At 48.6% G+C, this 15,748-nt stretch overlaps 2 protein-coding genes across 2 annotated transcripts in view; both read right to left on the bottom strand.

The window, feature by feature from the left end:
* Window positions 1–15,748, bottom strand: part of cdh24b (cadherin 24, type 2b) — a 72,678-nt gene that overhangs the window by 22,476 nt on the left and 34,454 nt on the right. The window lies entirely within an intron of this gene.
* LOC115549084 (uncharacterized) lies at window positions 4,383–11,565 on the bottom strand. The gene is made up of 2 exons (XM_030364094.1): window positions 5,753–11,565; window positions 4,383–5,422 (listed from the first exon to the last, which is right to left on the bottom strand). Exons 1-2 carry the CDS (start codon window positions 10,956–10,958, stop codon window positions 5,094–5,096), a joined length of 5,535 nt encoding a protein of 1,844 aa, XP_030219954.1. The 5' UTR covers window positions 10,959–11,565; the 3' UTR covers window positions 4,383–5,093.

A 15,748-nucleotide genomic window follows, 5' to 3' on the forward strand; every position in this document is an offset into this window, starting at 1 on the left:
GGGCGGTGTGTTTAAAGGGCAGATCGCTAGCCTATATGTCACCGCACGCCACCCACTGGGTACAATCACTTCCTTAGACAGGAGGGAACCGAGTGTATATGCACACGTTCTGTCAAGAAAACCATTGTGTGTTTGTGTGTGTGTGTGTGTGTGTGTGTGTGTGTGTGTGTGTGTGTGTGTGTGTGTGTGTGTGTGTGTGTGTGTGTGTGTGTGTGTGTGTGTGTGTGTGTGTGTGTGTTGGTGTGTGCATGCATGAGTGTATGTGTGTGCAGGTTTGTGCATGTGTGCTTGTGTGTGTGTGTGTGTGTGTTTGTGTGTATGTGCGCGTGCGTTTGTGTGTGTTTGTGTGTGTGTGTGTGTGTGTGTTTGCGTGTGTGTGTGTGCGTGTGTGTGTGTGTTTGCGTGTGTGTTTAGTAGGGACTCTGTGTGCTCGAGGAAATAAATATTTGTACTCACCAGATAATCTAACCCTGGTCCTGGTTATTATATTAATTTATATCAGCTATTAATGGATTCTATTTGTGGCCAAACTTCGTGTTAGATACGCAGCCCGGTGAGAGACAAAACAAACCATAACAAAACAACTGAAAGATAACCCACGGAAGGAGCTCTTTAGAAAGGCTTGCTATGAAGATGGGGTTTTATAAACGCTCAAAACAAAGATGGTGGCAGAGGGGCACGGCTGAGACAGTGGAGGCGCGTTCACCGTCGCTGTCGGCGGTCGGAGCGAGGCTTGGGTAAAAGGCGGGGATCTGAGGACTTGAGCGGGCGAGGAGTGGGCCGAGAAACGAGGGGATCGGAAATGAAGGTCACGCCAGGCCTTGTGGGTAATGAATGGGATCGTGTGGTCTCATCTGAATTCTGCAGGAAGCCAGCGGGGGGGGGGGGGGGGGGGGGGGGGGGTAATGTAAGGTAACGCGTGGCTGACGGGGAGCCCCCGGTTCAAAGCCTGGGGGCTGCGCTCTGAGCCAATGTAAGTGATTGAGAGCAGCTCCTCCGAGGCACGCGGGGGGAATTACAATAATCTAGACCGCGGGGAGATGAAAGTGTGAATTAGTAGCGTCGGAATGAGTAGGAGAAAGGGAAAAATGGGATTTCAGCTGTATTTCCTACCTGAGGGAAACTGGCCTGGGACGTGCATCGTGACATGAGGGTCAAAAGTTATAATTCGGTCAGAATGAAGCCTCGGTTCGTTCTTATCGTAGTACGGATATGCCAGGGAGATGGACCCATGAACTGATTATTTCATTGGCAAAGTTATCCGCTCAAATTAAATTGATTTCAGTTTTTCAGGGTTTATGAGGAGGAGATGAGCAGCCAATCCAAACTGGCGGCTGAGCAGCCATGGAGGGGGGACAGTTGGTGCAGGTCATTGGGTTGGGCAGAGAGATGGATCCATGTATCTTCAGCATAACCGAGGCACGGGTTCATCTCGCGAGGGCCCAAAGGACACAGAGGAAGCATGAACAATGAGAACGGGATTGGTTGGATGGGGGGCCTCCAGACAGCAGGGGAGCTGAGCCAGCACACATGAGGATTGATGCACACATTTAAATAGCTATAAGTCAAAACAACGCCAACCAGTTCAATGCCGTACCAGAGATCGCAACGTTGGTGTGTGGGAGGGAGGGTTACGGGTTGTGTGTCTCTGTGTGTGTGTGTGTGTGTGTGTGTGTGTGTGTGTGTGTGTGTGTGTGTGTGTCTCTGTGTGTGTGTGTGTGTGTGTGTGTGTGTGTGTGTGTGTGTGTGTGTGTGTGTGTGTGTGTGTGTGTGTGTGTGTGTGTGTGTGTGCGTGCATAGATATGTGTGCACGTGTATGTGTCTGTTGACACACTCATGTTTGTGTTTTTAAGAAACAGAGACATAAAGCATATTTTCATTATGCAGCACAACACTGTGTGTGTGATTGTGTGTGTGTGGGGGGGTCAGAAAGAGCGCGCAATTATCCACACTGCTTGCTTCCTTTCTCCACACTGCCTCCGCTACTCTGCTCTGTGGTCTCCTCCGTCCCTCCCTCTCCGCTGACCTCCCTCTCGTTCTCACCTCCTCACCCACTCAGTCCATCCTTCAGCGACCTCCGGCTCCACCCCAGCTGACTCTCCCCCGAGGGAGCCCTAATCTCTGCTTCTCTCCATCCCTATCTCGCCCTCACGCTCCTTCCTCCTCTCGCTTGCTCCCTCTCTCTCTGCTCCACATGGCCACATCATCCCTCCTTCTCCTCCTCCTCTATACGTCGTTCTCTCCTCGTCGCGGCTATTTTCTCCTCCTATTCCCCTGACCGGCTCTCTCCTCCTCAACCTTCCCTTTCCTCCATTCCTGTTTTTCTCTCACTCTTCTCCTCCTCGTTTCTCGTCCTCTCTCTCTCTCCTCTCCCTCTCATCCATCCATTCTTCCTCACCTCTCCTCCACATTGACCTAATCTCTCTCTCTCTCTCTGTCTCTCTCTCTCTCTCTCTCTGTCTCTCTCTCTCTCTCTCTCTCTCTCTCTCTCTCTCTCTCTGTCTCTGTCTCTCTCTCTCTCTCTCTCTCTCTCTCTCTCTCTCTCTCTCTCTCTCTGTCTCTCTGTCTCTCTGTCTCTCTCTCTCTCTCTCTCTCTCTCTCTCTCTCTCTCTCTCTGTCTCTCTCTCTCTCTCTCTCTCTCTCTCTCTCTCTCTCTCTCTCTCTCTCTCTCTCTCTCTCTCTCTCTCTCTCTCTCTCTCTCTCTCTCTCTCTCTCTCATCCATGCATCCATACTCCATTAGTTTCCCTCCCCTCTCCACCTCCTTGACCTCCTGTCTCCTCTGCCGTGCTCCCTTGCTCCCTCTCTACCTCCAGGGGCCAGAGTGAGCCATGCTCGGGCGCTAACTGGTTTGGGGCCCCTTGCTCCCTGTTAGGGCCCCCCCCCTCTCCCACACACACACCCTCTTCCCAGCATACAAATATTAGCTCAAGGTCAACCCTGAAGAGCTCAAGCAGGACCATACATAGTCATGAGTTCCAGCCACCATTTCACTCCACATAATCCCCCCACACACACACACACACACACACACACACACACACACACACACACTTGCAGCTAGCACGAAAAATGATCACCAGCTAGACGCGGAAATACAAGGTTAACCGCAGAGGAGGAAGAGCGGCCACTCAATCAGTTCTGGAGGACGAGGATTCCATTATTTCACCACCAGGTGGGATGTAGATTTGTGACATCACAAGAGGTAGTGTCTATCGGCGGATGTGTGACGGATGGATCAGCCTGCCCGTTGGTACAGTCCATTGGGTAGGCTGGTACGTTAATCCATCTATCTAGCCTGGACACTCCCACTTGTGATGTCACTAACGGGTTGAATAAAAAATGGTATGTAATGGCTAATCAACATAAAGCAGGGGCCCGTTAACGAGAACATGTAAGCGTTTCATCATTTTGTTTCATGTCACCTTGAGGCCCGGAGGCTATGCTGAAGGCGACCCACCCCAACGCATGTTCACTCGGTCATGGGTGGGATGTGTCATGCCAGCGTGCTTCCCCCCCCCCCCCCCCGGCTCCATGTCCCTAGTTTCAACGCAGCTTCCCAGACACGCCATGATAGGTTTCTGCAGAGACAAGCCCCGGCTTCTCTGGAGGAAGAAGCAATGGGAGCCCCCCCCCTCCCTAGGAGGGCTGTGCTTCACATGCAAACGCACACCTGCTCCATTTGTTAACCAATATTTCGAGATGGAGAAGCGGCTATAGAGACAGGAGGAGGAGGAGGTGGGGGGGGGGGGATGGGGGGGTTGTGTGTGTGTATGTGTTTCTTTGCCTTTGAGCAACCGCTCTCATCTGCTTCCTGTTTCTCCCCCTCTCCTGTCTCTCCATTTCCATGATTCCATGATTCTCTCTCTCTCTCTCTCTCTCTCTCTCTCTCTCTCTCTCTCTCTCTCTCTCTCTCTCTCTCTCTCTCTCTCTCTCTCTCTCTCTCTCTCTCTCTCTCTCTCTCTCTCTCTCTCTCTCTCTCTCTCTCTCTCTCTCTCTCTCTCTCTCTCTCTCTCTCTCTCTCTCTGCATGGGGGACCCGTCACCCACTGGGCTGAGGCACACCTGCTGAGAGGAGGTTCTAAAGAGGGGTTCTAGCAATTAGACACTGTTTAACCCTCATCCCACCCACCACACACACACACACCCACACACACACACACACACACACACACACCACAAAAACACACATCAGAGAGATACACCACACACACACACACACACACACACACACACACACACACACACACACACACACACACACACACAAACACCACACAGACACCATATACACCCTGTAACGGCCTTTTTTCCATTTTCCAATGTTCCAAACTAAAGGCCGTGGGTGACGTGGATTCGGCTTCAAGTTTACGCACAAACACAAGTTTCCAAAATAGAGTTCTGTTTATTCCAATGGTCTTCTTTGCATGAAGTTCTAACAAATGTTTTCTATTTCCATAATCCAAAATGCTTGTATTAGGTGTGTGGTAAAATCTTTTTATCTTGCCCAAACCATGCCACGCCGCCCGACATTACTTTCCAACTATGCTAGAGCGGTGGGCGTGACCTAAAATCACCTGCGCCTGTGCCTAGGTAGGCGTGTACAAATCACGGGTCGAAGTGAGCTTAACAAAAAACAGAAACGGCCATTACATTCCGGCCCCTAATTCTTGAACAACAAGTAATTATAAATCTATATACAATATATACAAGTGAATGGCCATTACAAGTACGGTGAAAAATGTAAGCTTACATACAATTCAATGCTATTTGCTTTCCTTTTTTTTTTTCTTTTTTGTGGTTTTTTTTTTTGCATTGTTATTAAAGTTCATACTCAAGTGCATTTACGAATGGTTTTCGGTCCGTAAACAACAAAAATTCTTCTTCTTGAAAGGGAAAAAAAAAAGGCTTCAAGTGTATGCAATGGTCTGTGTGCATGTGTTCTGTGTGCTTATGGACTGTGTGCATGTTTTCAGCATAAAGGTTGTGACGCCTATTGCATCACGGACTAAATCAGTAAATGAGCATCTGTAGATGTGTAGAGTCAGAGGTTCAAGAACATGACTCCGTTGGAGGCGAACATTCACTGTTGCCCCTTAAACTACCCCCACCAGGAGGCAGATCTTGGTGATGGGCTTTTCCAACTCGTTGGTCTGTGTCTTGACACGGACCCGTCGAACGCACCCTTTGGAGTCTGCCATGGTGTCGGTGATGCGCCCAATGGGCCACGCACCTCTGGGTGCGGACTCTTCCACCACGAGCACGATGTCACCAACTGTGAAGTTTCTGTGAACTTTGTTCCACTTCTGCCGCTCTTGCAGTTGAGGGAGGTACTCGGTCGTCCACCTCTTCCAGAAGAGGTCGGCGATGTATTGCACTTGCCTCCAGCGTCTCCGAGCGTACAGGTCATCCTTCTTGAATAAACCTGGTGGCAAGATGGGTTTACCTTTCAGCTGAAGAAGGTGGTTTGGAGTCAAGGCCTCGATGTCATTGGGATCGCCAGAGGAGGTGGTGATTGGACGGTCGTTCAGTATGGCCTCCGCTTCACAGAAGACTGTCTGCAGGGCTTCATCGTCTAGGGCTTGTTGGTTAGTTACAGAACGCAGCAATCTTTTTACGTCCTGCACCAAGCGTTCCCATACGCCACCATGGTGGGCTCCATATGGGGGGTTAAATGTCCATTTAATTCCATCCTGCATCAAGCTTTTCTGAATTTTGCTGTGATTCAACTCTGCAATGGCTTGTTTCAACTCACGGTTTGTGCTGACGAAGTTGGTTCCATTATCCGTCCGGATTTCTTTGACTTGGCCTCTGCGGCAGATAAACCTCCTGATGGCGTTTATGCAGGAATCTGTATTGAGGGAATGCGCCACCTCCAGGTGTACTGCGCGACAGGTTAGGCAAGTAAAAAGTGCTCCATATCTTTTAACTAGGCTTCTGCCTTTCTTAACTTCTATTGGCCCAAAATAATCTAGGCCCACATGTGTGAATGGTGGGGCATCAGCTGTGACTCTGTCAACAGGCAGGTCAGACATTTTCTGCTCACCTGGTCTTTGGCGCTGCTTTAGGCATATCACACACTCACTGATGATCTTTCTGGCTGCTGCATTTGCATGAGGAATCCAGTACTGTCGTCGTAGGGTTGAGAGCATATGATTTCTTCCCCTGTGACCAACTTTATTGTGTACATGTTGAAGAATGAGCTTTGAGACGTGACTTTCTTTTGGTAGTATTGCAGGGTGTTTTGTTTCCACAGGTAGAGCGGACCTGCTCAGCCTACCACCAACTCTCAATACATCATCAATGGCAATGGGGTCAAGTTTGTACAGTTGACTGGATTTCTTTACACCACCTGATTTCAGTGCAGCCAATTCGCTGGAGTAATGTTTCTTTTGCACAAAGCGCACTATTGCCTCCTCTGCTAAGAGCAGGTCATCGACTGTGAGTGGTAAGTAGTTTGTTTTCTTTACCTGTTTGACAGGAGTTTGATCTCCACATTGTGCATTTTCTTTTATCTTTAGCCTTAGCTTTTCTTTCAGTTTCATAATCCATGCCACGGCTCTCTTGAGCCTTGTCCAGCTAGAGAAGTGCAGCAACAGTTTAGTGGTGGGACATACTTCTTCCGCCTGTGCGGCGAAGGAAAGGACCTCCTCTCTCACTTCTGGGTCAGCGTCCGGATGCAGCGATGCTTTGTCCACGCTTGCTGGCCACTCACGCTCGGTTTTTCCGAGAAAGTCAGGACCAGTGATCCAGGTTGAGGACTTCAGGAAGGCTCCAACTTTCATGCCTCGCGAAGCTGCGTCTGCAGGATTCATCTTAGAGCCAACATGTCTCCACTGACCGACATTAGACAGTGAACTTATGATGGAAACTCTATTGGCTACATAGGTCTTAAAGCGAGTGGTGGTGTTTGCGATGTATTTTAGGACGGTCATGCTGTCGGACCAAAAGACTGACTCACTGAGGTTGAGCTCCAACTGTTTTGACAGCATCTTGTCCAGGCGCACAGCAACGACTGCTGCAGCCAGTTCCAGGCGAGGTATGGTGACGTGCTTGAGTGGAGCCACCCTTGCTTTGCCTATAACAAAAGCAACACACACTTCCTTCTCGCTGTTAGTTAGCCGTAAGTATGATACGGCACCGAATCCAACTTCGCTGGCATCACAAAAGTGATGCAGCTGTGCCATTTCTACATTTCCAAATTCACTAGGTGTGAAGCATCTTCTGACACTGAATGAGTGTAACAGAATCAAATCATCCACCCACCTTTGCCATGTTTGTGCCATCTCTGGTGGTATTGCCTCATCCCACGCCAGCTTCAACTTGCACAGCTGCTGCAGAATCTGCTTTGCGGGGAGTATCACCGGGCTTAAGAACCCTAGTGGGTCGTAAATGGAGCTCACACTTGACAGTATTCCACGTCTTGTCAGTGGCTTGTGCTTGTTCAGAATGCTGAAGGTGAAGGAGTCTTGTTCAACATCCCACTGGACGCCTAGGGCTCTTTCCATAGGCAGCTGGTCTCTGCTTAGGTCAAGTGTTTTCACTCCACTGGCTCGATCTGCTTCGGGGATCTCAGAGAGAACAGAGCGGTCACTGCATATCCACTTATTGAGCTTGAACCCTCCTTTAGCACATACCTCGGTGAGTTGCTGGTAGAGAGAGGTGGCTTGTTCGACTGAATGAACTGACTTGAGGGCATCATCGACATAGAAATTCTTTCTGATGGTGCTAATGGCCTCCTCTGGATACAGATGTGCATTATCCTCAGCAGTTTTTAGCAGGGCGTATGTAGCACAGCTGGGGGAGGACACTGCTCCGAAGATGTGGACTAACATTCTGTGCTCAGCAAGGTCTTTGGTTAGGTCGCCGTTAGGCCACCACAGAAAGCGCAAGTAATTTGCGTGTTCCTCAGCCACTCTGACTTGATGGAACATTCCTTTGATGTCAGTCATTAGTGCCATTGGACCCTGACGAAAGCGGGTGAGCACACCTAACAAGGTGTTTGTCAGGTCGGGGCCTTGGAGGAGCTGTTTGTTCAGGGATGTTCCAGCAAAACATGAGGCACAGTCGAACACCACGCGTAATGTTTTCTTGCGGGGGTGGTAGACTCCGTGATGCGGCAAGAACCAGACTTTACCTTCCTCATGGCTCAGCTGATCTTGAGGTATGATCTCGGCGTATCCCTCTGTGCTAACATCTTGCATGAATCCTTTGTATTCCTCAAAAAATGACTGGTCCCTTTTGAACCTTTTCAGCAGCTGTTGCGCCCTCTGCTGGGCGACTTGTTTGTTGTTGGGCATCACTACATTGGAGTCGCGGAATGGCAGCTTCAGGTAGTAATGACCATTGGTAAGTGTTGCTGAGCTTGACATTATTTCCATAAACTGTTTGTCCTCCACAGACAATTCAGCGTGTTCGTCACAGTGCTGTTCGACAAAATCTTGATTATACTGCTTAATCAACATTTCTTCCAATTTTCCTAATGAGATGCGATTCACCTGTACGGAAGCTGTATCGCTGTCGTCGCTATCTTCTTGTCCAAGTGGGCCGTTGATGACCCATCCAAGACGAGTCTGGACAGCGTAGGGTCCATTACCTTCACTGTTGACTATTTTCCATGGTTCCAGTGCTTTAGGTGCGTTTGCACCAATCAGCAGTCCAATACTTGCATTGATGGGCGTCAGTTCCACTTCTTGTAAGTAAGGCCATTTTTTAAGGTCTTCTTCTTTGGGTATGTTGTCTTTCGTGACAGGGATTGACTTTTGAGTGTACACATCTGGCAGTCTCAAGAATTTGTTGTCATTTAAGGCAGCTACTTCCAAGCCAGAGATCTTATGACTACTCACATACTTCTCCTGCCCCATCGTCTTCAGCAGTATGTCCATTTTTTGTCCAGGTGCGTTCAGCTGAGTCATTAATGACTCGGTACAGAATGTGGCTGAGCTGCCTGGGTCCAAGAAAGCGTATGTTTCGATTACTTTTGTGCTTTTGTTTAGTCTGACTTTGACAGGTAGAACAGACAGCGAGCATTCTTTAGAACCGACCCCAGTATCACCTTCAGAGTCCAAGGACACAAGTGCGTTGGAGACCGTTTGTGTTTCATGGTCGGCTGGGGTGTTCTGAGGTTTTGGTTCGATGTGCAGAACTGTTGGATGATTCTTACTGCAGGTGCGGCATGTCAGCCTTTCTTGACAGTTCCTGCTTAAGTGACCTTGTACTAAGCATCCAAAGCACACGCCTTTGCTCTGTAAAAACGTAATTTTGTCTTTGTTTGGTTTCTTTTTGAATGTTGTGCACTTGTCAAGTATGTGGCCGTCATTGCAAAACAAGCACTGAATTTTGCCTGCATTTCCAACGTTGGGCGTGTCACTCTGGTGTGGCACCTGAGCAACAGAGGTGGCGAAGCTGCTGCCTTTGGCTTTTCCAATTGACTTGGGGGTTGGTGGTGTTGTGGCTTTTGCTCTTGTATTTTGAATTTCACAGAAGACGGGGTCCATTGCAGCTCTCACTTGCCTTTCCAGGAAGTCCAGTAGGTCTCTGAATTTCACTCTCCGTTTTTGCTCCTCTCTGATGCTGCACACTTTCATCCTCCAGGACTCACGCATCCTGAACGGCAGCTTGGAGACGAACACCTTCATGTGTGAGGAGTTTTCCATTTCGTCCAAATATCCGGCGTCCTCCGTTGTGTTATAACTGGTTCTTAGGAAAAATGTGTATGATCTTAATGCTACACCTACGCCGTCATCTGCTTTCAGGGCTGGCCAATCCAATGCCTTGTTCAGAAATGCAGCTGTAACTTTCACTTTGCTTCCGAAGTTCCACTCCAACTGCCTTTTAGCCTCTCCGAATGCAGTTTGTGGGCTCATATGCATGCAGCTCTGCACCAGCTTTCTGGGCTGCCCAGATGTGAATTGCTCTAAATAATAAAGCTTAACCTGCATATCATCTGTCTTGCTCTCAATGCCTTGTTCAAATGCTTTGATAAAGGATCTGAATTGCAGGGGATCACCATCAAAAACTGGTACTTGTATGGGTGGTAAAAGTGACTGTCTCTGCTGCTTAATCAGCATTGCAGTAATCTCATTTTGCCTGCGCATTGCTTCAGCTAAATCGGGTTGGTCATTATTACTGTCTGCACTTTGCTGTAGATGACGTGTTTTTGCTTTGCTTTTTGCATATATGGGGGGGGCGACTGACGTAGTAGGTCCAACGGTAGACAACGGAACGGGAGCCGGTGACATTTTTGTCTGTTTCATAGCTCTTTGGGGCGATATGAATTGTGTGGGTGTAGAGGCTCCAGAGGACGCTAGACTTTTCGATTTTTGTGTTTCTTCTTGTTCTTTAAACACCTGTGACTTCGCCTTTGCGATGGCCAAGTTAGTTTTAACGGACAGCGTTTCTCTTTTGGCTTTCATTACTGCGTTTAATTGGGCTTCTTCAAGTTCAAGCGCGTGTTTTTCTTGTAACGCGTCAGCCTGCTTTAGCAGGGTTACGCGCTCCAGCTCGGCCTGAATTGCCATCTCTGAAAGGGTTTTACTTTTTCTACTGGCAGAGGATGAACTAGAGGACTTGCTCGCAGCTGCTTTGCTACTGGGGCGTGCGGGTTTTGCGGTCTGTGAGACGCTATCGTGGGGCTCTACGTCATAGCTTTTACGAGATGCAGCGTGAGACACATTTTCCACGGCGCTTACATTATTAGCGGCATCCTGCGAGGCGTCTTGTTTTAGCCACGTTTCTATGTCATCAATAAATTCTCTGCAGCTTATCAATTTGGGTTCATACCAGTCGATGTGGTCAGATTCTCTCTCGTCCTCGTTCAATAAGGTGGTATTCTCTCCATTATCGATCAAAGTGTGAATTTCATTCCGCTTTCGTGTGAGAGCGCCGAGTTTTCCACTTCGCTTCTTAATTAAACTTAAAACTTCCCTTTCCTTTCCCAAATCTTCCTGCTCCTGCTGCATAATGTTCCAACTAGGTTTGTTTCCGCAAAAATCCAAAGAATGTTTTCAAACTAAAGAGTCTTTGCTTTGTCTTCTTTTAAGTCTTTAAACTGCAGCTCAAGCGGGTCCACCCCGACGTTGCGGGTTGCTTCAGAGTCAGCTGTTAGTCAGTCAGCTGTTACTCACGTCTTCTCGTTTCGGCTTCCAAATTCCAGTAATCCAACAGAAACGTTCCAACAGATAATCCAATTCAATTCGATATCTTCCAAGTTCGATGTCCAAACGAAAGAAAGATTTTACTTAATGTAACGGCCTTTTTTCCATTTTCCAATGTTCCAAACTAAAGGCCGTGGGTGACGTGGATTCGGCTTCAAGTTTACGCACAAACACAAGTTTCCAAAATAGAGTTCTGTTTATTCCAATGGTCTTCTTTGCATGAAGTTCTAACAAATGTTTTCTATTTCCATAATCCAAAATGCTTGTATTAGGTGTGTGGTAAAATCTTTTTATCTTGCCCAAACCATGCCACGCCGCCCGACATTACTTTCCAACTATGCTAGAGCGGTGGGCGTGACCTAAAATCACCTGCGCCTGTGCCTAGGTAGGCGTGTACAAATCACGGGTCGAAGTGAGCTTAACAAAAAACAGAAACGGCCATTACACACCCACACACCCACTTACACACACACAAATACACACACACGCACACACACACACACACGCACGCACGCTCTCCTAACTCCAGCCAACCGCCCTCTTCCTGATCGTTCCTGGTTGCCTTGGCGCCCACTCATATCTCCCCCACCCTCTGTGGCCCTTCGGCGATATGGCTCCGTCTCCCTCTCACTTCACTGACCCACCGCCCTCCACCAGCACCGACCCGCAGCACCACCTCCCAGCCTCCACCCCCCTCCCTCCTGCCCGGGCTGGCCTGCCTTTCATCCAGTGCTGCTCCGGGAACAAAAGGCCACGGCCCCCCAGGCCATCTTCGCACAGGGTCTGATCTTCCTCTTCTTCCTCCTCCTATTCATCCTTTTCCTGCTCCTTTTCTTCTCCTTGATCTTTATCTTTTTCCTCTTCATCTTGATCTTATTCCTCTAAATCTTCCTCTTCCTGTTCCTCTTCTTCCCCCCTCCTCTTCTTCCTCTTCCCTCTCTCACCCCTCTCTTCCCTCTGTCTATCTTCTTACCTCACCCTTTAATCATGTTTCGGTCACACTGGTCCCTCTCTATTGCTATCACTCTCACTCCACCCTGTCCTCTGCTTTTCTCTCTAATTCTCTCTCTCTACCCCTTCCTCTAATTTTCTCTCGTATTCTCTCGCTCTACCTTCCATTCTTTCTTTCTCTAAGTCCCTCTCTCTCCTCTCTCTCATGTCTTCTCTCGTTGGGTCTCCCAATGTTGCGTCACCCTCTGCCAGCTCTAAAGCTATTAACCTTTCCTCTCGTCTCTTCCTCCTTTTATTCTCCAGCCCCCCCACGTCCTCCACCACCTCCTCCTCCTCCTCCTCCTCCTCCTCCTCCTCGTTTCTGTTCTGCCCTGCATAAGCCCCGTGCTCGCTCTACATCCACCCCCCCCCCCCCCCCCACTACTGCGCTTTGCATATCCCTCAACGGCCTTTATCCGTGTTGACTCCACCCCCTCCCTCTCGCCCCCAGCCCCCTACATCGTCTTCCTCTCCTCCACCTCCTCCTCCTCCTCCTCCTCCTCCTCCTCCACCGTCTTACGTCACCCACCCTCCACCCCCTACCCCTCCACAAGGCTATGTTCAGCCATTTTCACTTGTGGCTAATTGCCTCACCCCCCCTGCTGCAACATCCCCCCCCCCCCCAACCCGCGTTCCACCCGAGGGCCAAACAAGCACTTTCGAGGGAGAGCTGGAGACAAGACATAAACACACACACAAACACACACACACACACACACACACAGGGACATACTCACACACACGCACACAGACACACAGAACACGCAGAGCCGACTGCGACGAGACACTTCTTAGATTATTATTGATGGCTTTCCTGTCACTGATGGGGTGTGTATGTGATAATACTGTTGGCACCATGCTGGCAGACCCCATGACACTCTCTCTCTCTGCCATACTTTGTCTCTTACGCTTTCTCTCCATTACTGTGTTTTTCTCTCTCCTTCTCTCTCTCTCTCTCTCTCTCTCTCTCTCTCTCTCTCTCTCTCTCTCTCTCTCTCTCTCACTGCCTGATAGGGCTCTTTTAACGCATTAACAAATGTGTGATATTTCGCAGATTCTTTCTCAAATGCTTGTTTGCTTAAAATGTGCGTCTGTTTGTGTGAGTGTGTGTGTGTGTGTCTGTGTGTGTGTGTGTGTGTGTGTGTGTGTGTGTGTGTGTGTGTGTGTGTGTGTGTGTGTGTGTGTGTGTGTGTGTGTGTGTGTGTGGGTGTGTGTGGTTGTGTGTGTGTGTGTTTGTGTGTGTGTGTGTGTCTGTTTGCCTGAAAAATATCTCGAAAAAATAACACTTCCTAATCCAGTATAATTTAATCTCTATCATAAACCAGGGCCCCGATAATAAACAAGCACATTTTTACTCACAGCCATTTTTACACAGACCTCACACACTTAGCACTGAAATATTTAAAACATGCTCACGAGCCTTCTGGCTGTAGAGGTTGGAAAATGAAATGTTTTGCTGCTGTGGAGAACACTGCTGTGTATGTAAATAGGCAGCGGTCGTAGCTCGGAAGGTTAGTGCCCACATGCTCCTAAAGTGGACCGCACCTAATCATGCATATCAAGGGATAAAGCTCTCAGTCGTGCGTTGTTTTAATATTCCCGTCCTTCTCCCAGTGTGGACTCATTGTGGACCAAAGGCAATGATACAAATTGCCTAATGAAGCCATATTTTACCTGGCATGAATTATGCATTCATGGTCACGGTAAGGTCAACGATAAATATGCTCTTTCACGATCCGTATTCACACGTTGAACATATTGGATTTCTAACGATCCCGCTGGTTAATTCATGCCGAAGACCAGAGCTATACAAGTGGACCAGATGGACCACTTGAGACCGGATGAGACCGAGGATGGTGAGACCAGGGGAGAGCAGGTAAACCAGATGGACCAGGTTTGACCAGGAGTGACCAGGTAGACCATGTCGGGGCCAGGTAAACAAGGTGATACCAGGCAAGACCAGGTGGGCCAAGGTGTGACCAGGTAGACCAGGTCAGAACAGATGAGACCAGATATGCAAGAGACCTTGGTTCTCCCGTTCCTGAGAGCAGGATGGTCCTGATGACACAGGTAAATATAGTCCTGATGAAACAGGCAAACCAGAAAGGCCAGGTGAGAGTTTAAACCAGGAGCCGATGGATCCTCCTGAGGAAGGCGGTGGAGCGTTGTGTGTTTTGTGGTCAGAAGGTAAGCGCTGGACTAGGAGCGAGGCGGAAGTGGGTGAGGGGGTGGTTGGGGTGTAGGGGGATGGGGGAGGGAGGGAGGGAGCTAATCAGAAAAAGTTTTTTTTTTATAAATCCCCTCTCTGCTGAGAAGTCCTTTTTGCACTCAAGGAAAATCACTGTTACCCTTTTTGCACTGCCTCTGCAATCACTTGAAACCCCATTACAGACCATGTGACAGCATCAATTAAATTCACCATTAACGCGCCGTGAGAGCATGAGGAAATAGCACCGTGCATCGGCTTCACACCGCAAAGAGTGTGTGTGTGTGTGTGTGTGTGTGTGTGTGTTTGAGTGTTTGTGGCTGTGTTTTACTGAGTGCCTCTGTGTGTGAAGTCATCGCACGAATGTGAAAACAATTCGACTAGTTTTCTCACCACACGCTGAACCTGGGGGCATTCCATCAAACAACTTCATCAACAACCACCACAACAACTCCTTAAGACACCCCCCCTCATCAACAGCAAGAATAACAACTCCCAAAGACACCCCCCCTCATCAACAACAATAATAACAACTGCTAAAGACACCCCCCCTCATTAACAACAAGAATAACAACTCCTAAAGACACCCCCCCTCATCAACAACAATAACAACTCCTAAAGACACCCCCCCTCATCAACAACAATAACAACTCCTAAAGACAACCCCCCTCATCAACAACAATAACAACTCCTAAAGACACCCCCCCTCATCAACAACAATAACAACTCCTAAAGACACCCCCCTCATCAACAACAATAACAACTCCTAAAGACACCCCCCCTCATCAACAACAAGAATAACAACTCCTAAAGACAACCCCCCTCATCAACAACAAGAATAACAACTCCTAAAGACAACCCCCCTCATCAACAACAATAACAACTCCCCTCAACCACAACTATCTCAACACCATCTAGCTCCACGACTTCTTCACCTACCTCCAACTCCCTCCCCAACTGCCAACTCAACAACTACCTCAACAACAACTACCTCAACATCAATCACCTAAACAACGACCTCAACAACACCTACCTCAACGTCAATCACCTAAACAACTACCTCAACACCATCTTTCTCAAGGACTTCTTCAACAACTACCTCAACGCCAACAACCCCCCGAACAACCGGTTCAACAACAACTACCTCAAATACAGCTAGCTCATCAACAATCAGCTTAACTTTTACTCCTTTACACAAACTATCAACACAACAACCAGCTCAACTTCAACAACTACACTTTAACAACAAATCCGTCCGAATATCAACAACAGTCAGTTGAAGCAACCCCCAGTTGAAGCAACCCCTAGTACAACCGTGAAGATCAAAATTAGCTTTATTCTGTGACTACTGCGTGAGGGTTCGGCCTGTGTGCGACCATGTTCCTGGCGGTGGTCATTA

The sequence above is a fragment of the Gadus morhua genome, chromosome 8 (genome assembly GCF_902167405.1).
Source record: "Gadus morhua chromosome 8, gadMor3.0, whole genome shotgun sequence".
In the NCBI taxonomy this organism is placed as follows: domain Eukaryota; kingdom Metazoa; phylum Chordata; class Actinopteri; order Gadiformes; family Gadidae; genus Gadus; species Gadus morhua.

Excerpts from the sequence above, each read along its gene's own strand:
- LOC115549084 (XM_030364094.1), bottom strand. The coding sequence starts at position 10,958 with ATGCAGCAGGAGCAGGAAGATTTGGGAAAGGAAAGGGAAGTTTTAAGT. Across the intron at positions 5,423-5,752 it reads CAACTTCGTCAGCACAAACC|GTTTATTCAAGAAGGATGAC; the intron begins GTGAGTTGAAAC and ends TCTTGCCACCAG.